Source organism: Amphibalanus amphitrite, unplaced genomic scaffold (assembly GCF_019059575.1).
Source record: "Amphibalanus amphitrite isolate SeventyFive unplaced genomic scaffold, NRLGWU_Aamphi_draft 000947F_arrow, whole genome shotgun sequence".
Classification (NCBI taxonomy): domain Eukaryota; kingdom Metazoa; phylum Arthropoda; class Thecostraca; order Balanomorpha; family Balanidae; genus Amphibalanus; species Amphibalanus amphitrite.
The window spans coordinates 111462-137277 of NW_024882441.1; the positions used below are offsets into that span (position 1 = coordinate 111462).

Genomic DNA, 25816 nt, shown 5'->3' on the forward strand with positions numbered 1-25816 from the left:
TCATAGATGGCTCTGTGATCAACGCCTGCATGAAGCTGTGCCGCACTACACCTCCAAGTGGTTGCAGAATTCACCTGTAGATGTCAGGCTAGGATGGAGATTTCTCGCTCTTAGAGAGCAGCCCGCCACCTGCTGTCAGAAATGAAAAGCATAGTTTGCTATAAATGTCCATAGATGGCAGTATACATTCCTTTAAAGCCTCTTTTACCTTGTATGTCTTTTTAAGGTAAAACTCAGCGTTTTAATCTTCAGTTTCTTCTCAAATATTCTTTTATCAGCTTATGGGACGTTTTCATTATTTTTCAGCTTCACTAATTACATAAACCTGGATAATTGCGATAATTGAAGATCAGCGCACAGGCGTGACGTCTAATACAACTTGTAGAGTTATACATGCAAAATAGGAGACTTTTAGGTTAATATTAATGTTAGTTGTTTGTAACGATGTCCGATTTTGCAAATCCATTAGAGAATTTCCAAATAAAGCATGCGATTCTGGAAAAATACAGTAAATTTACGTCATTTTCTGTGGCAGTGAGCAGCTGACACTGTTTTCTGCTACAGTAAAATGAAAAACCTTGATAACAACAGAAATGTGACGATTTTTGGCGAGTCAGTTGCGTTGCCGAGATTGTGGAAGCTAGGTCGCGCTCAGTCCCAAGTTGTCTTGTATGTCCTGGGCTAAAGCTGGTTTCAGAAGCATCCTATCAAAAGCATTTTAATATCGGACTGCCCAAGCTAAGGTGGATTCACCTCTTGGTTCTGCTTTGGGATGCTGGTTGTCAATCTGGTTTTGATGCTAGTTTAGGCATATTTCTTAATATTCAGTCTAATAATGCAACCTAACATAAAAGTGGGAGCAACCGCTTCCATTGGTATTTGCATTCTCATCATTGGCTGCGTGCTGGGCTGGTATGGCTTTCCAGTCATCATTGACAACATGCTTGAAAAGGTGAGTCATCAGGCTGAGTGATAAAAATTGAAATGTTTGATCCTAAATTATTTAGTTAGTTTGATGATATTTTACTTTGAAAATTCCATTTTCTCTTTAACTAGGCACATTGTTTAGTTGAGCTGAACCGCATTACATACCAAATATTTGAGATTTTAAAATAGCTACGTAACCCAGAATGAGTGCTGTGCAGTGACCTTGTGCGACAAGGTAGTGTCTTACAGAGCTGTGTACTTTAAGGTAAGGTATACAAGTGTGAGTCAGGTTGGATCAGATCAGGTGTATCAGCATGATCGTCAAGGTCATAGTAAGTTCATCAGCATGCTCACAGTTTGGTAGGTAACATGTGCAATGTGCATCTGATGAGATGCCCACATACCTACACTTGTATAGGCCCCTAAGAGATATCCATGTGACCATGAAATATTAGACCTATTTCAATTTCATCAGTCTTAAGGGCTGGTCACCAATAATCTATTATCTGGTAACCTAGCACGTGATGCACTGCTGTGCAGTCAAATGGGATAGGTAAATGGGATATTTTTCATTTATCCTTGGGAAAAGTTCAGTGAATTATGGTAATTTCTCACTTGTTTATCTGGAACTAAGTGTTGATGCTGCTAAATTTGTTGCTGAGTATTCAATGCATTTTCTGCAATGGAAATATAACCTGCATACAGGTAATAGGTTAATAATGTTGTTCCTCCACCCTCGTTTAACTTTTAGTCAAGCAATGTTGTTTCTTGACTATAGTTTCAGTTCCCTTTGAGAGTTTTTACTGATAAGATTTTGGCCATTCCAAGGCAAGCACAGCAATAACCCTGGAGGTATTTGTAGTAGCTCAGCTTCATATCATCCAAAATTTAGTCTGACTGATTTTATAGAGCAGGTGAATTATCAGCTGTACATCAAGGCCATATAAGTATGTACAGCCCACCGCTAAAGTAATGTAGGGTTTTACCAATCTCAACGGTTGGCTTTGACTGGCGATTGTTTAATGTGGAGTGATCGAAAAGAAGATGTCAATAGCTGAAGTTGCAGCTGCAAGGGTGACGATACATATAAGCTACATTCAAAGTTTCATTGTAGTCTGGCTAATCATTCCTAAGCTTCAGAAGCAGAACATACCCATGACTGAAACCGCACATTACTTCTGCTGTGGACTGCACACGTCATATGTGGTTGACATTGATTTACCTACCTGACAATGCATATATGAAACCCCTTATTGTCCAACACCAGTGGAGCTATTGCTCCATATTTTCCTGAAGTCACACTAATGGTACCTTTGAGGTAAATATCTGATATATCTAGTAGCAGTACCCCCGGCCGGTGCTCGTGTCCTGGCCAGACACCGGTCGTCATCGTTCGGTCATCGCTCGCCGATTTATCTGCCCATTCCCACCGTTCCGGCCCCACCCGCTCCGTTCCATCCGGTACCGCCCGCCACGGGCCGAGCCTCAGCAGCCGGTTCTGCCTCGGTGCGTGCTATCGAGACTTCTCATCGGCCGGTCGCGCGTGCTGCCGGCGTGTCTCACTCTGGCACAGTGCTGTGTCACGAGGCTGCTGAGTCAATCTGAAAAGTGGCGCAGCCCGCTGCACGAGATGGCTCGCCAGGCCGGCCGCGCGGCGGTGCGGGCACGGGAAACGGATAACCGGACTTCGCCCTGTAACTGGAGGCGTCAGACGCACTCCGCCGCTGGTGGCGGAGTTTGTCAGTTTCTTCAAGCCATAGAAGGGGTCTGGACTGGCCTTGAGCTGTATAAATGGCATTGCTTGCAACTCCTTGTGCAGACCAAAACGTTCTTTTTCAATTGTCTGTGCTTTTCGTTCTCCATTTCATTACTTCTGTAAATCTGTAAATGTTCGGTAGTCTAACCAAAGTCGCTAATATCGGAAGCCCGTTTGAAAGCCGTGACTGAGACGTCCGTCCGACTTGCTGTTCGGAGAATCAGCGGTACAGCGGTGAGTCGGCGGGTCCGCTAGAAGGGAGGGCACCGAGTTGCGATAGTCGTGCATGCATAATGCGGCCTGTGGAGTACAGGTGACCGCGTTACCCATTTACGCTGTGCAGTGGAGATCCTGTTGACCGTGGGGGCTATCCGGCGGCCGACCGATGCCGAAAGAAAGGAAAAGGCTGATGCGAAAGTGAGAGTGCCTTCCATGAATGCTCTCCAAAAATCATGAGGAATGAAATTTCCATTATTCCTGCGTATTTAGTCTATCGTTTAAACATTGCAACTTTGCTCAGGTTGTTTGGTTGGAAGATATATTGCACGATAGCTGCACTGGGGTTTGCAGTTGACGTGTAATGAGCGCCTGTCGAGCCCACCAGCCAGCTGTCACTGGTGAGGCAGGGCATGGGGTACACGAGAGCTCCCTGGAATATTGCGACCATTACCGCCGAGGGAATCACCGCTCGGCGCTGTGACGTAAGCGCAACAGGGCCCGGACGCTGTGCCGGATGTGGGGCAGGAGGGAAAGTGTCGGATCTGACCACTCCAACTGCTCAGTGATGGCACAAAATGCACACGGCAGCAGAAAGCTGCGGCGGATCGCCAGAAGTGGTGTTTTCTTGTGAGTCGTGTGTGACCGACTCTTTCAACGTTTTCTGCACTACAGGAGAAGCCAGTTGTCATGTCAGAGCTGCCTGTTAGTCCACTTCGTTTGATGCTTGAAAACTGACCCCTTTGAATCTTTCTATGAAATTGCGAAGGCCTGGAGAACCCAATTATCTCGCAAAGGATGGTCGTTACTTGCGTTCTACGAAGAGTTGTGATACCTTTACGATTACTTTGGATCTTCTATCGGCAACAGTGAGCTCAGTGTACTGAGCCAATTAAATTAAATTGAATCGTGTCAGCGAAGTGGCACCATCGCCCTATCCTGATGATTGCTTGTTCGTCTCTTTGACCGGCTGTTGAGCCGTGGTCCGAGCGTCAGGCTCGCTTTGAAGGCCAAGTAGCTGGGTCTCTTTTTGTGGGTCGTGCTATACAGGTATTGGGGTGATTCGTTCCGAGGGTCATCTGGGACCTAAAATGTACCAAGCAATATATCGAAAAGCAGTAAAGGGCATGGGGTACGCACGGACAATGTCTACAATTTTTACTAGGGCCATTTTCGGGTCAGGTCAAAGATGACGTCACAGGGGTAAAAAAGTCAACTGCGGGGCTAGAAATGAAGTTTTCCTCTAATAACTTTCGAAGTAGACAAGCTTGGAACAAAATAATGGCACTATCGATCGTGATCCTCTTGTCAATCTGCATCGAATCATGTATGTGTTGACCTCGGAAGGTCAAGGTTAAATGTTGACCTCAGGTCACGTGACCTCAAGGTCATCATGTATATCATGCGATGTGCCTTGACGAGCTGAACACAATGAGACCATCCGCGCAGCTGTATCGTGTTCCTGTAAGAAGTTATTAGCAAAAAACCTTTAGTGATCCTTGATGACCGTCACACGACCTTACAGCGGCCCAAGAGCAAAAAAGACCTCAAGGTAGTCAAGTTTGATCGCATATGAAGTCATTCATGGTATATTGGGCCGTTCCGACGCGTTTTAGAGGAAAAACAGGGGGTTGGTCGGTGACCCCCCCCCCCCCATTGACTTATATGTAATGGGAGGTCAAGAAATTGACCTGACCTTAGGTCATCGATATCAAAATTCCAAGATATACGAATTGTAGCTACCAATGATCTTATTACATCCTGCGACTTTCAAAGGCCTCCGTCATCTACTGTAGCTCTGACACGGTGATAAAGTTGCAAAAAAGTGATCTGAGGTTGGGTCATTCGAAGTGACCTGGTGACTTGACCTTGAAAAGTAGGAGGTTCAAACTTGCACACCATGTGTAAAATTGATGAGGGAAAAGTCATGCCAAATTTCGCGGCGCTGCGCGTCGCGGTTTTCCCGCTTTTTACGCAAAACCTCAGGTGTGTGGGGGGGGGGCGGTTACCCGCTTACCGCCCCCCCCCCCGTCGGTGCGCGGCTTATGTTTGGGGAGAGACGTTCATGAGAGAATGACTGAGCTATTACACGATCCAGTCTGCAGCTAATACCTAACCGTACCTTGATAACCTTTTGTCATACAAAACATTACAAAGTAGTTTTGTCATACAAAACATTACAAAGTAGCTTTTGGTCACACAATATTTTCGCCTCGCTTTCCGAAACCCCCATTGAGACCTAACACTACGATACATCTCGTCACTTTTGAAATCCTAATCGTGTAGCCCTTTCTTTACGCCCTTAGCCCTTAGACCTAACTACGATACACCACACCCCTCTTGAAATCCTAAGCGTGTAGCCCTTTCTTTACTCGCGGCCACTAACGTTATGTGTGTTATGTGACTCCCTGCAGAGCATGGTGCTGACGCCAAGCTCAGAGAGCCTGGAGGGCTGGCAGGCGCCCACGGACAAGGTGGACGTCTTCATGCAGTTCATCATGTTCAACGTCACCAACGCGGAGGCGGTGATTGCGCGCGGCGAGAAGCCGATGCTGCAGGAGGTCGGCCCCTTCTCCTATAGGTAGGTCAGCAGCGCGAGCGGTGTCGGCAGAGACGAGATGGGTCAGAACGGCTGCGGATTTATTAGAAGGTGGGCAGTGGGCATGATGAGTTTCTTTTGGACATTGTTCTGTTATTCATTGAGCTAAATATATCAACCCTTTAGTTGCGCTCTATAGTTCTCTTAGCGTGACTTGGAACCAATTTAAAACCTTGTTGCGGCGAATGTCGTAGTATACATATTAGTATGGACATAATCAGTTAGTCATATCATCTGAGTAGTTGGATAGATAGAGTCATGCTTTTTGTCCGTGTAGAGCAGAATTACAAAGCTACGCAGCCGTTGATGAAGTGCTCACGGTATTGGGCTGATCGATGGTAGCGGACGGCCCGCCGACGCTGGCTGACCTTCAGTGTGAGTTGGGTCACGGCACTCACGAAACTAACTCGGTACTGTGGCCATCGGCGTTCATAGCTGGGTCTTGGTCAGGACATGACTGGCCAGTGACACGCAGTCATTCCAAAATGCGATGGAAGGTATAGAAATGATATCTGTGATGCGTCCTACGCTCGGATCTTAGCGGATAGCAGCACTGGTTTGTAGGGCACTCGGCGATAGGACCGAGGTCGGGTAAACCCCAGCCGGCGGCTGTGGCCCGGTGAACCGTCTGCCGACCTGGCGGTGCTCGTTGAGGCTGCGTGCTCTCCTAGCCGGCGGTCCGTGAAGGCAGGCCGACACCGAACGCGGCATGGTCGCGTGCAGAGAGCGTGCGGCGAAAGCGGGCGGGCGGTGCGAGCGTCCGCCGGTGCACGGAGACTGATTTGAGCCGTGTCCGCGCTTCTCTGAGCGGGCGGCGCTTCTTGTGCCCGTCCGAGACTAGGAAAAACCCGCGGTGGCTTCAAGGTCCGGCAGGAGAATGCGATATGCGATGTTATTGGTGATGGCTGGTGTGCTGATGTATTCATGATTGGCAATGATTTCACTTCACGTAAATGTGTTTGGCATAAGTCCCATTGACCCAGCTACCCGGCGGCTCGTCTTTGAATTGTTTTGCCCGGCTAGTAGAGTAGGTACTACCAACTCGGTGATTTATGGATCTAATCTGATCTGATATTTGTTTTCATCAGGCTTCCATCCTTTTCCCGCACTCTTTGGATCTCAAGCCAAATGCATCATGCTGAAAATCATCAAAATTCGATCGAAATGGTGTTTAATAGATATCTTTGTCTGGATATTCCCATGCGGTGGAAAGCTTACTCCGCTTTTTGCTGTTTTTCAATATTCGAGTACTTTCGCACGATTGTGCAGCGCTCCATAATGAGAGCAACGATGTTGGTATATACAGCTGCCGGACATTGGTCACGTGACCACATTTTCCGTGTGACCTTGAGTTGGCACCAGATTTTGTCGACAGACGTGGCGCAGCTTATTTTACTGCATTATTTTATATACTAAATATTTAGACGCATGGTGGTAAATGATACCGTGCAAATAATATTGAATCATCGGTGACATAGTTACCATTGATACTTGAATAGCATCAATAAAATGCAATTAATCTATTATTACTCTTCCATTGATTTTATTGTGTTTGCAGGCATAGGTAGAAACTGAAGAGCTGAGCCTGCAGCTTACAGTTGTTCTATACAGTAGCGGCGGAACACCTTCAATAGGGGGGGGGGGGCACTGCCGACTTTCGGTCCGATTCTTTCCATGCAACGCCCATAGGGCTAATGTTTAAATGCCAAAATTATAGGGGGCACCCGGCACGGTGCCCCGGTGCCCTCCCCGTTCCGCCGCCTATGGTTTTATAACTCTTAATGCATAAATCAATGCTACTGAGGGCTGCAAATTTGTTTAACTTATCTTTAATAACTGATGCCCTACCTTCATCTACCATTATCTGTAAGAATCTTGCATCAATCATCACCAGACTTCTTAGTTTTTTTTTTTTACATACCAACGCTCCCGCCGCGAGAGTGGGCGGGTACGAACCCCTCGCCCTAATTGAGCTAGCCTCGCGGGAAAAACAAGCATGTGTGCCGTTACGAGACCGGGGACGCAGCGATTGATGCACGGTTAAAAAGTCTCAGGTCAACTGGTGGCCTCTGAGGGTCAGGTCAAGTGCCCCAAGGGCCAAAATACGATTTTGGGTTTTGAAAAATAACTTTGCCGAAAAAAAACGGCGCAGAGTCGCGATTTTAGTACCATCATGTTTGTCATGCTCCGGTGCGTCAAAATGGTACACTTTTGTTTGGGTGGGGTCAACATAAGGTGCTCACATCGGGTCAAAGCCAGGTCAGAGGCACTCAGGTCACGAACTTGGTCGGAGGAGGTCATATCGTATATCATTCGATTCGGTAGGTCTTCCCGAGTCTATAAGCGACTTTTCCGACTTGCCAGTTCAATTTTGTCAGGAGTTATTGACGAAAAAACTTGTGACCTTTGTGACGTCATGAATGACGTCACGCTAGGTTAAAGATGCAAAAGTGAAGCATTGGACATTGCAAGAATTGCATGAAATTGCGATTTCGTGTGCTTGAGCTAGGTTTAGATCATTCTCGGCGTCAAAATTACAGTTTCCTTATTTTCCCCATTGACTTGTAATGGTGACGTCACGCGATCGGCCTGACCTCATGTGACCTCTAGGAGAAATCCGAGATATACAAGTTTTGAGACTCCTAGAGGATACTAGGTCCTGTAAGTATCATCTCGCTGTGACAGCTCCTCTGGCACCGAGGGCATTGCGAAGTTTCGGTATTTTGGAACTATTGCAGAGGTTCACGTGTGACGTCATAAGTCAGTGATCTGACCTGAGACGGAAATGCAATTGGTTTCCAAAGATGCGTATGGAAGCAAAGATAAGGTGTGCCAAATAGCAGCCCTCTAGCTGTAAGGTGTTTTGAGCTATCGCCAAAAGTCGTGAGTGGAGCGCTACTGACTCTCCGGTCGGCCGCCGGGGGTTAGGAGGCGTGCAGGGTATCGGAAAACCACCTGGTACTTTGCGAATTTTGCCGATAAAAATATGTTTCTTATGCCGACTGATAGCCAAAAGACTACTGAATCTCAAACCAGTCGTATCCTTGCACTAAATGGCTTGGTTTAGACACGATAGGTCTGAAAAGAAAAGGTCCCATGTATTCTCTATGGGCGCCGCGAGGCCGTTGGCACCAGAGTTTCGGGAAGTGCCCTCGCCACAACTGCACGTGCAGATTTGGTCACGTGACCAAGCGCATTTGCCGCCACTGTATTTATATACACTGTGGGTATATAGTTCGTTTTTTTAAGTTCGACCCTCACTGTAAACATCTTTTTGGAAACAGCACGAGAATTGGTAGCTGAATTACTGAGAAAACTGGCTAGCGCACTTTGTATTGGAGATATGAATAAATATTTTCAAAACAAGTTTCTAACACCGATGATATACTGTTACACTAAACGCCGTGCGATTTATTAATTAGTTCAGTTTTACTTCCTGACAAGTCCTCGATCCTTGTGGGGTTGCAAATACCGAGCTGCGAGTCTGGGCAAAAGAAGCCAGGTAGAAATAATTTTGATACACTTGATCGTCCGCGAAATCATTGTGCGCCAACGAGTTTTCTCAGTAATTCAGCTACCAATTCTCGTGCTGTGTTCGAAGAGATGTTTACAGTGAGGGTCGAACTTAGAAAAAACGAACTATAGTACCAGTATAACGCCTTTTGGGGCGACTAACGGAGCGAGCGAGAGGGTGGGCCTTGCACGTGCGAAATTGCGAGGGGGTACCTCCAACTGACTTGTGCATGGCACCCTACTAACTGGTCTCTAGCGATGTGCCAAATTTGGGCACAATCGGCCCAGCCGTTCTCGAGATCTGGAAGCGGCACCCTGCACGTGCGCACGTGCAAAATGGGTCCCAACTGACTTGTGCACGGCACCCTACTAACCGGTCCCTAATCGTGTACCAAATTTGAGCGCAATCGGTCCAGCCGTTCCCGAGATCTGGAAACGACCCCTGCACGTGCGCACGTGCAGCAGCACCCCAACTCTGGCACATGTATATGCAGTGCCTAGTGGGTGCCTACCTACATGCCAACTTTCAGCGCAATCGGCCAAGTAGTTACCGAGATATTGTAACAATTACAAAACTGACACCTCTTCGTTTTGCACGTGGCACGTGCATAAGGGGTCACCCACATGCATCGGGAATAGTCCAATACTTGGTAGAAGGAATGAAGCTACCCTACAAAAATTACCGCGTGTAAATCGGTCAAGTGGTTGCTGAGATATAAGCCTCGCAAAAGCGTGACCACGGCCGGCCGGCCGGCCGGCCGGCCGGCCGGCCGGCCGCTCATACTCAGAAATTTCCGTTAATCTAAGGAAAGACTACGCTCGCTTCGCTCGCTCCGTAATCATTCTCAGCTGCCGCGATAAAAACGTTTCAGCTTTTGGTAAACCGAATTTTCTTTGGGGAATGGTGAAGGACGCCGGTCGATAGTATATCGTACTAGACGAGGCACGATGCGGCCCATTTGCTTTGTAGAACCGTCCCCAATGTTTTGAGAGCCTTGCGGGGCCTTGGAGCTCTCCTGAGTTTGTTTTGTGGCCGAGAAAGTGTGTCAGCACGTGCTGAAGAAAAGCGGCTATCTCGGCCTGACAGTTTCACGGAAGAACACGACAACCGTAAATAACCGGCCGAAGTCTCTGTCCCGGTGGGCGCCCCGAGTGTAGCGTGTTTTGGCCCGCCGAACTCCTTTGTTTTGTTGTCATCTCCCAAGGCGACTGGGGTTACGTTAGTTTTTCCGCCTCCTATCACAGCGCCCACTACCGACTAAGAGTGAACTTTGTAGGAATTTCTCCTGAATTGAATTGTAAAGGCTGCACAGTGATTCTTTGGTCGTCGACACACAGAAAGACCAGACTTCCTCTGTCTGCGTGTCCGAATAGGTGTTACCGTTTCGTGCAATATGGATCTGCTTTCAATCCACCCTTTTATCTCCATTTCACTTCTGGTGGCCATCTACGGTCCGACAAACAAGCGCCGGCCAACTGTCGAGAGTGCACATGCGGCACCCACCCACTGAACAAACCGTCGTTAGATCTCCCGCGGCCCACGTGCCCGAATCAGAGCGTCAGCTGGAGGGCGGCTTTCAGAGACCGGCGGCGCCAGACCGGCGCTGCTGACGTGGGCACACCATGTCGCCATAGATAGGCAATGGTGCGTCGAGTCTGGAGACGTGATGGTCCTTTTCTGGTACCTCACGTAGTCGGTGTCTGAGAAAACTTTTAGCTTAATTTGGCCTCATAAGTAGAGGGTATTACAATTTGTAATTGACGGTGGGGACATCTGTATTCTGTAATTTGTATGCATTGGCCTTGGGTATAATGCAAAGTGTAAGATTAGCTGTAACAGTAGCTGAGGTTACGATGCAAGTACACGCCTGAGCGATTCGCGTTTGTAACCAAATCCTTCGGCATCCTCCAACCACTGTGACCACGCTTAATTAATCATCGGCCCCGGGGCCCGGCTTCGATGCACCGGCCTTTTGCACAGGTGCCCCAGCTGGTGCCCCAGCTGGCCTTCTATCTGTGTCGGCTGGGTCCCAGGTAATCCCTCTGACCCTCTGAGGCGGACGACGCGGGGTCACGTAGTCGACTCTGACCGAGCGGGTGCCGATACGGCGGCGGTCAGAGCTAAGGAAATGCCGCGGCAAGAAGCGCCGACGGGTATTAGGGTCGGCACTCTACCACAGTGACCGGGCAGCATATAAGCCTGTATTAGTATGCTATTTGTGTTTGGTGGACCCCGGACTTTTGTGAGACTCTGGAACACTGGCAGTGGCTGTTTTATATCGACTCACCGCGAATGTGATGAGTCACCGCAGTTCCGTTTCAGTGATTTCATAATAGCTGTTGCTGGTATTGGGGAGCGGAGTCCAAGGATGGTCCACTCCGCCGCTCTAGGCCACCGAATTGCGATAAGTGATGACGTTATACCCGCTACTGTTGTGGATAAGTGGTGACGTCACCGATGACGTGTTTAGTGGGATCGTCGGAGACTGAGGGAGGGCCACAGTTTACATACGAATAGGCTCCGTTGAACTATTCACTCTACTAATATTGAACTTCCCGTGCGCGCTTTCCGCTCTTGTGCTGATTGTCACCGTGATATGCATTTTCCACTTGGCGTGGTTATATAACGGCGCTGCTCCCATATTTATTTTTCATTATAACCAAATTCTCCACGTTGGGGGTTATTGCCGTTTTACGGCATTCGTGGAGCTGACTTTATGAAATATTGACCTGGAACGTCTCTTCATCATTTCGATTGGGGATATTATATGTTCTGGTTTACCCCAATCTTCCTTTGACTCGCTCAATTTTACTGCGCCATTTAGAATATCTTTGGACCGAGCGCATTTATCTGTTTTTGTTGGCTGTGCCGTTTCCTCTGCCCCCCCCCCCCTCCCTCCAGCGTCCACGTTTCCCGTGCCGCCGATGAGAAGTAGCTACTGGTGTTTGACATGAGCAGAGAGGCGGGAGCTGGTCGCAAATACCTAGCGAATCACGACTTTAATCTACAACCGTCATTGCGAAAAAAAAACACTAACTCGTGTCAACACTGAAGTTGCAACTCACATCCTCAACATGGAAGTGGTGCATCCTACCTATGATTGTACCGACATTTCTTTATGGAGGTAGATAAAGCCATAGAAACTGAGCTTGCTCTTTCGTAGATGCATGTTTTGTGTAAGAGCGGACCCGGGAGAGGATGCAGCGCGGTCCCGTGGGGACGCGAGTGGCAAAGTTTGCCACAGTCTCCAGGTCTCACGTGCTGGAAGGCGCACCCAACGTGACGCGTAATACGGGGTATCCGGGTTTCACGGAGTTGCGAATTGTTTGGCTCGTATCAATGCGTGTCTGGGTGCGTTGTGGATGCCGGGATTGTCCTGGCCTTCTGCGGAATCTTGTTATTACCTGGAGAGCTTGTGTAATTAGAGATACCTAAGAGCCGGCAGCTGACCTTTGCCGTCAGGTCTGTTGTAGGTACTGGTATTTATTTATGTGGTATTGGTGATTGTGCAGGCGTAAGCTGAGCTTTAGTTAGCCTGGTATTTATTTTGCTTGTAGACCCCGACTTATTTTATGTAAATGCTGAATAGGTCGGGTGTTATCACTTATCATTGAACACCGTTTCATCCCAAATATCGACTAGAGATAACGTTTTACCCTTGTCTTCGAGTGAACCCGAAGGAAGCACGCGCTTTTTGTAAGCGTTAGGTGGTGCACTTGTCTGTGCGATGTGTTTCCCCAATGTGTGGCATGGTGTGACACATGCTGACTGCAACCGGCATTGAGAGCGAGAGCCCTTCCGTATGGTAATACCGGCGACCCTATCGTAGCGTGTTGTGGTGAGAGTGCAATGCTAATGCACAGCCGGTCGGCCACAGCTGCTTCCTGTGCCGTCTGACTACTGTGCATATCCTTAACGACATCTGCACCGTATCCCCTTCAAGCGAGAGACTTGACGTTGTCTGTCCAGTGTCTGTCCGGTCTGCCTATTGTGCATATCTTCAACGATATCTGCACTAGTGATGTCAATTGCGGAAAATCGTGATACCAAACCAAATATCAACAATGCCCATGGAAAAATACCGAAACCGAACCGACTTGGAAATATGAAGGAAATAACAACTTTTTACCAAATTCTCAGCCTTTTTTACATTAGAGAGGATTCATAAAACCAACAAAATACCAAATGCGTTCGCCTTGAAATACCAAATACCAAGTTGGTATCGGTTTGGTATCGGTATACCAAAAAGTTGGTATCCGATTGACATCTCTAATCTGCACCATGTACCGTTCGCAGGGAGACCCTCATATACCTCTACCCATGACGGCTGTCTCCTTCACAAGGGGAGTTTCGCTAACATGAAGCCCTGTCCATTCACAAAGAGAGTCTGACTGGCTTGTGCCCCTGAGGGAGATCGTCACCGACATCCGCCCCTCCCCCTTACAGGGAGATCGTCACCGACATCCGCCCCTGTCCCTTTACAGGGAGATCGTCACCGACATCCGCCCCTCCCCCTTACAGGGAGATCGTCACCGACATCCTCACCCCTCTCCTTCACAGGGAGAGCCGGCGACGGGTGAACCTGAGCTGGTCGGAAGACGGCGCGCGGCTCACCTACTCCGAGCACCTGTCGTATGCGTTCGACCCGGAAACATCGGCGCCCGGCGTGGATGAGGACACCAGCATCGTTACCGTCAACGCTCCAATGCTGGTCAGTGGCTTACCAACGCTACTCTGCTACGATACCATAGTAAAGGTAGTTCGGGAGGGGTGTGGGGTGGGACAGACCTGAGTTATGACTGGTTCTTGCTTCTTTGTGTTGGAGTGGGGAGGGGACCGGTGGGGAAGGGTGTTGAACTGTTGACACTGTGGTTGTGCGGTTACAGTGGCTGGGTTCTGAGGTGGAAGCGATATTGCTACCTGAGTTTTGAAGCATCGTTCGTAAATGCGTTACGAACAAAGGAATGCGCTATTTCGACTGACACTGACACACCCCTGACACAGACTGACAAACTCTGACTCGCTGGCAGCACTGACACAGGCGGACACAGCTTGACTTGCTGACACCACAGACACAGTCTGACTCGCAGGCAGCACTGACACAGGCGGACACAGCCTGACTCTTTGACTTAGCTTTGTCACAGTCTGACTCTACCATATCTCTCTGGCGTGTTGAAACACCCCCTGTGAGACGCCGCGACTGTAATCCGACATTGACAGCGGCCATTGACGGATGGTCTCGGCTCCGGCCACGACCTCTGGGCTGTTGTGGTAGGTAAGCCGCTTTGTCCGCGCCTGACAGGCATGTGTGTTTTTGGAAAAGCCGTCAGCGCAAGAAGCTAAATCGGGGATGCCACGAAATGCTGCGGGATCGTTACGACTTATCGCATAAAACCAGTGACAATATCAGAAATGGTACACCAAGTCAGTGCTATTTCGAGGTGCAACGCTGACTGCGGTTTGCCTATCTTATTGACGCTGACACAAGCTCTGATCACATTTCATCTTGAGAAAAGGCCTGGTAATTGATATTTGCGGACGCCGTGCGGTCCTCGATCAGCGTTGGGCTGCGACCTATTTATGCTAGCTGCAATATACAGTAGCCATGTTGTAAACGTTCCCAGACTTAGGTATTTATTTTGGTGAGCGCCTTCTGTTTGTATTAAAGCAACGCGGGACAAAAAAGAAAATACACTGTTGCAAGATGCATCGGACTGTGATGACTTGCATATAGCCGAGACTTGTGCTTATGATTGGAACAGATTCAGTCCAACGTCATCACCGGCTGATTCTAGTCACGATGGGAAATAGTTTCAGTGTAACGTCACCGGCTGATTTTAGATAGGCGCTGAGGTCTTTTGTCTCCAGAGGTGATATTCCTGATCAAAGCCACGGCGCGCGAGATAAGACAGGTGCGACACCGTACCGAACCGCGCGCTACCCTTCCTCAGCCCCCGGCGCCGCCGCACCTATTCCGGAGCATACAGGTGGCCGCGCTATCTGATGGCTAGTCATGCGTGTGTCGGCTTCATCGGATGGTTAGCCACGGGTGTGGGTCCAAGTGCGCGTGCCCTATCGCCGTGCGGGAGCGCCGCCGACTGTGCGGCTGGCCCGAGATTCCTGATTGGTCCCGGCTGGGTGGGGGCTGGTTTCAGTCGTGATTAGCCAGTATGCGCTTTTTGGACATGTTGTTGTCGATGACGAAGGTAAGGTGGGGCCTAGTTTGTGCTTCATACCATATTTTTGCATAGTTTTGGCGGTAGTTTGTCATACGTTCATTTCATTTCTTGTAGAGTGCTAATATTTTAATAGTTACTTTCCAATTAAAATTCCTGTGACGTTAAACACAAGGTGTAGCGTGCTGTCTTGAAGCTCGACCTCCCAAAATGCGTCTCTGCTTGGTGATTGAGGAAGGCTTTGCGGCTTTGCAATGATTGTTGTTCTGAGTAACTGGCAAATCATATCCTGTTTTCGCGCACTGGCGAAATGGTAGGTCTGTGGCACACTGGATGTGGTAATTGCGAAACTTTTACAGACGTATTGTGTACCGCTTAAAAGCAGCGTGTAGTTCGCCCGGGAGCTCTCTGTCTTCAGTTTACTCGCGGAGTAGCGCCGTCGGCTGCTTGCTTTGCGCCAGTTCTGCATAGCATCGCCTAATTGCATGCACCGAATAGAAAATATGCTGCTACGCAGAAGAGTCCTCGCGGTAACCGGACCGTGGTTGCTACGCGTTAGTACCTCGACCCCGTTACACTCCAGTACACCGGCCTCTACTCAACTGTTTGTCGTGTCCCGAACGAACATGTCTCTCCGCTGCGACCTGAAGAAATGACATATTGACCTCTTAATACGTTGTCAAATGGTATGAATCTCTGCCTACGTTTTATGTTGCAAATGCTGAATTACTATATTTCTTTTCTGTGCTAGAATCCTCATTTACTCTGAGCTCTCCTCAGTCTATGCTCTATGGTTTTACCCTCCCCGCCCATCTCCCCTGTCTCGCGGTTTCGGCTCTCGTTCCCCATGTCTCCGCTAACCCCAGTCCCCTCCCCCCACCCCGTGTCACAGATGCTGCAGGAACTGGTGGCCTCGCTGCCGCTCTCGATGATTCTCAGTGGACTCGTGTCGGCCACCATGGGGCCGCAGCTGCGCCGTCCGTTCGTCTCCGTCCCCGTACGACAGCTGCTGTTCGACGGGTCGCCGGTGCCGGCGCTGAAGAGCCTGCTCAGGCTGCCCGGCACCGGAGCCATCCTGGATGGTCTGTGTGGCAGAGGACTGTGCGGCAGTCCACGCGACCTGGAGAGACTGAAGAACGGCCGCTTTCCGTCCATGATGGTGAGTGTAAGGGATGTGACCGGCGGGCTTCCTCACTAGAGTGATGGGAAAATTTGTGTCGGTATGTCGATTGTCGCTATCCGCCAGAGGTTATTTTGTTGTTGGCTGGATTGGTTGACGTTATGTCTGTGATGTAAATGCTCCAGGATAGCTAAAACCAGGGATTTGTGTTGAACGATAACCGGAATGATCAGACCGACTTGTTTGCTGAGTCATGCGGCTAGTTACTCTTGAAGCTCGCTGAGGTTTACTGGCGGTGACATGCTCCGCTCGATTGCGAGACCGGAACGAATAGCCGGCGCTCAGTCTCGGGTGGTCCGTCTGAGACCTGGTTTGTCCGCTCTGCTGATTCTGGCTATCGATCAGTGACACCTTAGCTCGAAACAACCGCGGTATGCTGCTCACTGAAACACACGTGGCCATTTGACCGTTGTTCCGATGGGGTGGTTGATCCAGTTAAAGATCATTCCACCGGACGTATGTTGCAATGCTGAGGGCGTTGACCTGTCGTAGTGGAGCTGGTTTCTCGGGACCTTGAGTGCGGCTCAGATGTCTCGTATAGGTACCGGTTCTTCGATATGCTTCCGGCGCAGCTGCGGGCTTCAATAGCGCGCATATCGAGAGATCTAACACATATGCTAGTGTGAGAGGACTAGACCGCCGTCATAATGCATTAGCACCTAAAAGGCCGATTGTTGCACTAAACATGCGTATTGCGTACGATTATCTTGATCATTTTGTATTTTTGTTCCCAGTATAACAACTCTCTGGACGGCCCATATACGATCGATACGGGTAAAAATGATATCGACCGTTTCACGCGCGTGGAGTCGTACAAGGGCAAGTCATCGCTTGATTACTGGGGCTCGTCCTACTGCAATATGCTGAACGGCACAGATGGAATCACCTATCCCCCGCACATGGAGAGAAAGGACCGCATATTCATATTCAACAAGGACCTATGCAGGTGCGTACTACTTATGACGCGACTGGTGTCTGTGTGGTGGAATGTGATATTTCCTGTCCCTATGTTTTTTTTATTTCACTTATTTATTATTTAGCGCTGGAGAAGTTCTGAGTTTGTTCTCGTCCACTTGAAATGGTCTGTTCGGAGTTTGATTTTTTTTTTTTTGTAGCTTAGCGATTATTTGCGGTGCGGTTTTACTTTTTAACTGTCTGTCCTCGGCTGTCTCATGCAGTTGTATCGAGCGTTTGTGTCGAACCAAACCAACAGGATGTGCTACCTTCATGGCCATATGCCACGTATGCAGACCTGTCGTAATTAATGTCTCGTTTATCGTTTGTTCTGTAAGTGGGCCAAGGAAACTGCTACCTCTCTACAGCCCCATCTCTTCTCAGACTTCCAACTGCTGCAAATCTGCATAACCTTGCTTGCAGCATCGTTTAGATGAGTGTTCGTGATTTATGGCAGGTTTCAGCGAACGCCATAGGTCAGGGACAAATCATGAAAATGCTGCTGTTCCCCTGCTACTCGCGGGATACTATCACATATAGTTTTCGAGTTTCGATATTTTCTTGGTCGGTGTAGAGAAGCGCACGAGGCATCTCTCGGTGGTTATAAAAGCATAATAACTACTTACTCCCCGACTTCACAGATCCATCTACCTCGACTACGAGCGCGACGTCGAGTACTTCGGCATCTCGACGCGTCGCTACGTGCCGGCGCGCGCTGTTCTGGAGGAACCGGCCGTCAACCCTGACAACAAGTGCTTCTGCGCCCCGGAGGACCACTGCCTGCGTGCCGGAGCGCTCAGCCTCAGCCCCTGCCAGTTCGGTGAGCGGCGCGGCCGGCGGCGCCGCTGGCATTAGGAGGGAGAGTGGCGGAAGATGGCGGAGGGAATGGTACGCTCACCGTCTGGGGGTGATTTGGTGTGGTTGTTGGTGTGTAACGTCGCGATTTATGGTACTGTCACGGGGCTTAGTCATGGGACTGGTTCGGTACTTATGCCTCTCTCTCTCTCTCTCTCTCTCTCTCTCTCTCTCTCTCTCTCTCTCTCTCTCTCTCTCTCTCTCTCTCTCTCGCTCTCGCTCTCGCTCTCGCTCTCGCTCTCGCTCTCGCTCTCGCTCTCGCTCTCGCTCTCGCTCTCGCTCTCGCTCTCGCTCTCTCTCTCCTCTCTCTTTCCCTCCCTCCCTTTCCTCTACCCTCTGATGACGCCGTATTTTCTCCGCAGGAGCACCAATTGTCGCTTCTACGCCTCACTTCTACAACGGAGATCCATCCTATCTAGAAGCCGTGGACGGCCTCGCCCCGGACAAACGCTACCACGAGACGTTTATCGACATTGAGCCAGTGAGTGGGCCTCCCTCTCCCCCTCTCCCCTCCCCGCCGGGGGAGTCGTGACGGGTAGTTTCCAGTCATGTGGGCCAACACGGGTTCTGTCTTGTTGTCACTCTCTTCGCACACAGAGCCGCGCTGTTAGCGGTGTGTCACGTAGGAGGCTAATTTAACACTCGGCTTCATTCAGCTGCCGTCGGACAGCTGCGACGAACCGAAGATAACGCCGCGATGATGTAACACTGGACATAGCAAACTCAGGGAACTAGTCCCTTTCGGTAGTAATTGCGTCATTTATCCTGGGGATCGTTAAAACTTTAGGCATTTCGACCCGGCTGGCGTTACCGATTTGGGCTATATTTCGTGTGACAACGCTGGACGAAATTCCATTAAGATTGTACGCATCGCTCGAATAATCTGAATTGATCTCGGTTTAATAATACGTGATTATGGAAGACAAAAGTGAACTTGGCCCTTTGAAATGAGCCGGCTTAGTGCAGGTTAATAGCGCTACTCTGTCTCCCTGCCATGCTGGTATTACGAATTTTAGTTATGGAGGTCTGAATGCGAATAAATTCATCGTATCTGCTGAACTGCTAGTTACTTGCAACTTTTGTCCGGTCACGTATCACGTGGAATGAATAACCATCATACGTTAAACCAACTCTTGTGGTTATTTTCCAACGGGGAGGAGTGTGGACCTGCGCGCAGGGGGCAGCCTTAGGATAAGGCGGATGGAAAGGCACACATACATTCGCACGCCTGCATCAACAACTTGATCACCCAGGGCTGTCCAATCGGGTGATGAGCACACCACCTATTCACCGTTGCTCTCCCTTGTTGCCTGTCTCACGGTGGCAGTAGGTAACCCTACCTCACTGATGAGAGTGCCTGCCCCGCGGCATTGGCGGGCGGGGGGCGCCCCTCCGGTGCTGCCCGGCACACCTGCGGGCGTGCAATGGCTCTGTTTACCTTCCTAGCCGCTTCCGTACTCGCTCCTTATCCCAACCACGCTGCCGCGCCGCAGCTGCTTCGCTGCCGTCCGTGCTATTCCGTGCCGCTTCCGTGTCATCCTTATTCCTTATAATATTTATGTACATCTGTGCACTGTCTGTGTGTGTTCGCTGCCATCCGTGTCGTCCGTGCTTTTCCGTGCCGCTCCTGATCGGCCTGTGCCGCGGTATTTTATTCAGACTCACGTGCTGTGCCCGTCCGCCCGACCGTCCGACCGCCGCGCCGCACCGTTTGCGGTATCGAGCGGCGCCGGCGGTACGGGGGTGCCACGGGCGCTGGACTGGAAGGTTGACTGAGGCCAGTGCCTTTCCCAGAACTACGCACCTCCCGGCAAGAATGTTATGTTGTCGTGGCGCAGCTGATAGTCGTTAAAGCCACTCAGTAAACTGGCTCTGGGAACAATGATGCTGTTGCTGAAGCATGCAGGGTAATAGGGTTGCAACATTCAGAGGGCTTGTTGCTTAGGCTGCACGTTTGTGAGCTCTACCTTATAATTATGTGCGTTTAAGAATGCGATCCAGGACGCCTTTGCAACGAGAATGAGTGGCAGCGTAAACAGCGAAAAGAAGTAGTTGTGTTCCTATCTCTTGCTAGTAGCACAGGAAGACCCGGTCTTACGTAATGAAGCTCCAATTATTCAGTCGTCATTTCGGAAGCGGATGCGCCGTAAAACGTTAGTGCTACGAACTGAATACCAATGCTGCTTTCCGGTAAACGTTTTCATAGTCGAATAACATAGGTGTAGTGATGGTAGTCACGCTACTTCATTAGATATGAATTATATAACGAAGGGGTACGAATAACAACCGTTACGCAACCACAACTCTCCACGGAATTAAGGCCTCCAATACATGTTCAATCAATAATAGCCGTTTTCACGACGGCCATCTGGTACACATTTGGTGCAGATCTGGTACAGATTAGGTGCAGATTTGGTCAAATCAGGTTCAGTGTGTCTCTTAGCAGCTATCAGCTAGGGTTGCACTAATTGCCTATATGCCTGCTTTATCTCTATTTGCTGTAAAAGAAATTAGGTGCAGATTTGGTCAAATCAGGTGCATTCGCCGGATAGCCCGTCGTGAAAACGGCTTATAGCACGCCAATATCCGCATTCTGTAAAGCTTTGGAGAAACGCGAGTTAAAAGCTAAGCCAACTCGCACTTCTCAGTTGTTAATACCGTCCATTTTCGATGCTGATTTGCATTCCGTTCGGCCGTATCTGGCTGATGGGTGTTATTGTGCTGTGGTGAGCCTGGTGAGAGCCGGCAGGATCGCCCGCTGAGTGGCCTTGCTCTGCGACAATTGGCGCGCTGCCGCGGGGTCCGTATCAGTCTGTAACACTGTTGCACGGCCGCACCGTTATAGCCATGGTCACGGCGCCGACTCGGCTAATGCTTCTGTTTTGTCGGCACTAATGGCCTGAGTCGATGGCTCCTTCGGGTATCTGAGTCGGGCTTTAGCGGGAGCCGTGCTCTCTGTGGGACCATTGAGTGTTACACGAAGGCAGAAACTCTGCTCTTGTATGACCTCTAGAATGCGGCAACACCTCTTTATGTCGGTGTAGTGCATATTATGTGATTCCAACAACCCTTGGGATGCCTCTTTCCGATGCTTATGTATGTGGCAGTTGTTAGAGTGGACAATGTTTTTTTTTTAAATCGGCATTCGATGAGGTCTTAACTCTGTCTGAAAGGACATTTCAAGACCGGTGAGGTTAGTAGTTACGTCATCAAACAGCATTATCTTGTACTTGAATCCATATATTTTCGAATACAAGTCTAAATTTTCATTCAGTACGTCGCTGCATGAGATCGATTGTCCAAGGCTTACAACGTTGATGGGAGACGGATTGAGCGTTAACATCCCTCAAAACAAACCAAGGCGAACTCCTCTGATCCCTGTTTTCCGACAGAACAAACCGAGGTGATCTGAATTGATCCCTGTTTTCTGGCAGAGCAACCCGAGGTGCACTGACCCTGATCCCTGTTTTTATCCGGCAGCTCACCGGACTGGCCCTGAACGGCGGTAAGAAGATTCAGATCAACATTGACCTAGAGCGGTTCGGCTCTCTGGACGGTATGGAGCGGCTGCCGCCCGTGCTCTTCCCGGTCATGTACACCAACGAGGTGAGTTCGAACCGCGGCACCGGCAAGGATTTTTACGTAACAGCGACCGTTTTGAATTGTAGAAGGGATTAGATTGCATCCTTACCGAAGTGCAATAATGTATGTGGGAATATCAACATCCACGATTTGATGAGTTTGATGTAACTCGCGTATAAGGCAAGAAGTTTTAATCGGATCGTTGATTTAGCTATATTTAGCGCATATTGTCCGCAGAGTTTTAATGCGCTGGGTTACGGCTCGTATGCAGGCACACATTTTCTTAGAAAGCAGCTAACGGCTGGTTTCATGGAGGCTGATCTCACGAACAATTCCGAGCCAACGGCCGAGCGGTTACGAACACCGCAAGTAGCTGTGCTTTATGGAGCGCGTCGTCTCGTCGTCCAATTAGGGCCGCGCTCTGACCGGCCTGAGCGCCCGGGGCGCTAATTGGGACAGACGGGTCACAGGTAACCGAGCTGCAGAGTGTCGGCCCGTGACAGAAAGTACAGCAAAGCTGTCTGTCTGGGAACGGCCGCTTCGTCTGGAGAAACGTGCGGCGTTAGTACGGTCTCAGTCCGTGCAGGCTAGTGCTCCCGAATGGAGATCGTTGAGACAGACCACTTTCTTTCTTGACTTTCTGTCAACATAGTCACTGTCATTGCCATCCTAGGGTCTCTACTCTCATCACCAATGTACCCCGTCAACATCATCATCACCATTGTCATCACCAGTTTTTCCATCATCACAAACCTCCGTCGTCACCACCGTAACCACCCGCTAGAGTCAACAGAGCCCGTACGGGAGAAACCCGGCTCGGTAGTTGACCATACAAACAGCCATCGGCTCCGGCAGGCGTGTCCTCGGCCAGTTCGAACCGCTGTCCGACCCGGTGGATGAGCTGGGAAGCAGCAGAGCGCGGTCTTCGAGCCAGATTACGGGCTCGTGGCCGCTCGGGTCTCGGCAAAAAGTGGACACGGGTGTGCTGAGATGCGTGGCGGCTCGGAAAGTCTACCGTGAGACCCGTGACGCGGTGGAAGGTTTTTGTAGCGGTGTTTTGTGCGGCTTGGTCAGCCGGCGGAGCACATGACTGGGTTTATGGATGCGATGAGCGGTCTTCTGCTATGGTGGTGTGGTTGAGTATTTACAAATACATTAGAACAATGCTTCTACCTATACTTTCGTAAGAAAAAAGTAGTGAAGCATTGAAAATTTGAAATATCATTGAAACGTCCTTTCGATCTCGTCATGCCGGGCTATTTTGGGCGCTTGGGATTTCTGAAACTGAAGTTCGTACTGGACTGCTATTTTATATTATTTATTTGTTCTCGGACCACGCAGTCCTGTTTTCGGAAGTATCACTACAGCCAGCGGAAGTAACAGGTCACAGGACCCGTTTGGAAAGTTGAATGGCCTCACTCGCGTGGCTTCTGAGTTCGGATTACCTACATGATTGCTGGCCACGAGCGGATTTCATCAGAGGTGAATCCCTGAGACCAACAACAATAATAACAGGATTTGGAGCGATTAGTGGTGTTAACGTTCATCGGGGTAAATACATTCCTGGGAAAAGTAGTTGGAAGAGCGGTAGTCGCTGTATCGTTGTGTCATACTTGTGCATGGGTGCGTACGCTCCGCTATTCGGGTGGATTTCGGCGGCAGCGTTTCAGCATTTCCGCTGTTTCGGTAGCCGGTCGGACCAGTTCCGATCCCTGGGTGGTCCGATAAGGACCGGCCCCGCTGTCTAAGCCACCCCGATACCGAATGTCCGTCCATGTGACGAGTCATCGGATCAGCTGTCCACCGGACTTTGTGTGGCCGATCAGGGATCGCGGGCATGATTTACTTGTTGCATCAGGTGAAATTGTGTCGGTGAACTGTGGGACATAGGTACAGATTGAAGAGGCTCGCTGTTATTCCGTGAACTTTGCGATTGATGTGATGTGTCACATCGACCCGTTACATAAAACTTTGTTGATCTTTAGAGTTGCGGGGCTTATCAAAACTCCGTCGCAGTGACAATTGATCACCAATATTGGTCGGTCAGACACCAGTCACGAAATCCTCCTCACTCTTCGTCTGACTTTGTCTTCATTGCATTGTCCCAGGAAAATATACAATGATTTCGTCACTAGCGTCGGTTACCGCTCACCTGTATCAACATGCGCCTTACATTGTCTCTGAGACTGCGCTCCGTCCCATGTCCCCAGACGGCGGTAGTGAACTCTGCACTGGCGGCCGAGTTCCGAGACCGTCTGCAGCGTCCGCTGAGTCTGGTGGCCGCCGCCCGCTGGCTGCTGGTCGCTCTGGGATCGGCCCTGCTGCTGCTGGCTGGACTGATGTATCTGCGTCGCCACAGCCACCCCACGGTAAGTTACTAGCGCTACAGCCATGGGCCTATCCACTTACTAGAGACGGCTGTCACTAGGTCACTGCACTGGGTCACGGCGCAAGCGTAGACTAATTGTGCGCCGGTAGAGCATGACTCAGGTCGGATCTGGGCGTGTTCCCAGTGAAACGTCGTGAAAGTTGTGTTTGATTGTACCACGGCGGACTACCGCGCCGCTCTACCGCCGTGTTGACATTGCTGACTCATCGACTCTGAAAGACGCGCCGTCACCGGTGACCGCCCGTCCACTCGCTGACCGGCCGTCCCGACCGTCCCCGTTTCAGACCAAGGCCGGACAGTGCCCACTGCAATGACGGTCGGTCCCGGTTGCGGCGCGAGCTGCACCGGGACCCCAGCTGGGCGCCGGCCACTGCCGGCTCGCCGTGGACGCGGAGGGCAGCGATCAGACTCTGCTGCCGCCGCCGCAGTACCCGACAGGCACCGAGCGCCGGCCGCTCACACTGCAGGGAACAGAGGGCCGACAGACTAGGAACGGTGCAGTGACGAACGGGACCGCTGCGGCGGCAGTGGACGGTCGGAGTGGGGAGAGGGTGACGGCGAATCGGTACTGACGCGAGGCGTGAAGGCGGTGATTGATCTGTGTGGGATAGTGGAGTTCGTATGATGTGGAGTAGGCAGTGAGCTGTGAGACTAAGGCGGAGCATGGTTGATGCTGATATTTGGGGTAGACTATGGGCCGCAGAGCCAGCTTCTCTCATTACTCGACATCCTCGCTCCTCATTCATCGCTCGTGGCTCTCAGTCACAGAACCAAATACAGCCGGCGTGCCTTGCCGTCTGCGAAGTACTAGTTATCCGAACACACGGAGTCGCGGCGATGGTAGGGTGTTTCGCAAACCAACACACTGTCAGCATCTGGAACCGTCATGTTAATGACACGATCACCATGCTTGCGGCTCATTTTAACATTTATGATCTGTGTGACATTATCATCGTTGTCATCACTTTGAGATCTGATAATTTTTTTTAGATGATTTATTTTTGTTAAGGAAATCGCACCTTGCAAAAAAAAATGTTTTTTTTTTCTTCTTCGAAAACAAGCCAAGCTTGAATGCCCGAGCTGTGGCAAAGTCGTTATCCCGACTGACCCATTCTTTCGTCAAGGAGCTATGTGCACCAACCGTAGCATACTCGTAGCTCTATGTGTGAAGGCCGTTTTATCATCTAGCTCCCAACTGTAGCCAGTGCGCTATGCTAAATAGCGTTTTCCCGTTAACCCCTTCGCAAGGGGGCGTATTTGCCGCATTCCATTTGTTCGTTTGCAGAGAGCCGTCTCCGTCATGTGTGTTTGTTTGTCCTATGTGCAATGCTAGGCAGCAGCTTTGGCTGTGGTCAGTGATCTTAGACCAAGATCGGAGCTTTATACGTGATACTGCAAGTTGCTGAAGGCGATGTTCTCGTTTCTTGTTGAGTTCTTTCGAGCAAATGTGTGATGCTGAATTTTAGAAATAAGGTCATTTATTCGCTTTGAAGGCTGTTGCGTTGGTATGTTTGGGCCGTGCTTGTGGTTAGGCTTTACTAAGAAATATTTATTGCTTGTTCGCCGCCGTTTAGCCTCCGTTAGGGCGGCAGACTTTCCATATTCGATGGATGTGTGTTTGACTGCCGGAAGTGTCACGAAATGTTGGAAATATTGTTGTAAATGTGC

At 49.9% G+C, this 25816-nt stretch overlaps 1 protein-coding gene across 1 annotated transcript; it reads left to right on the top strand.

Annotated features, from left to right (window-relative positions):
• Window positions 1-628: 628 nt before the first annotated feature.
• On the top strand, window positions 629-25144 carry LOC122368441 (sensory neuron membrane protein 2-like). Its single transcript, XM_043342371.1, has 10 exons — window positions 629-952; window positions 5314-5480; window positions 13573-13723; window positions 16081-16347; window positions 17103-17314; window positions 17964-18142; window positions 18540-18658; window positions 21658-21783; window positions 23970-24128; window positions 24433-25144. Exons 1-10 carry the CDS (start codon window positions 836-838, stop codon window positions 24460-24462), a joined length of 1527 nt encoding a protein of 508 aa, XP_043198306.1. The 5' UTR covers window positions 629-835; the 3' UTR covers window positions 24463-25144.
• The last annotated feature ends 672 nt before the right edge of the window (window positions 25145-25816 follow it).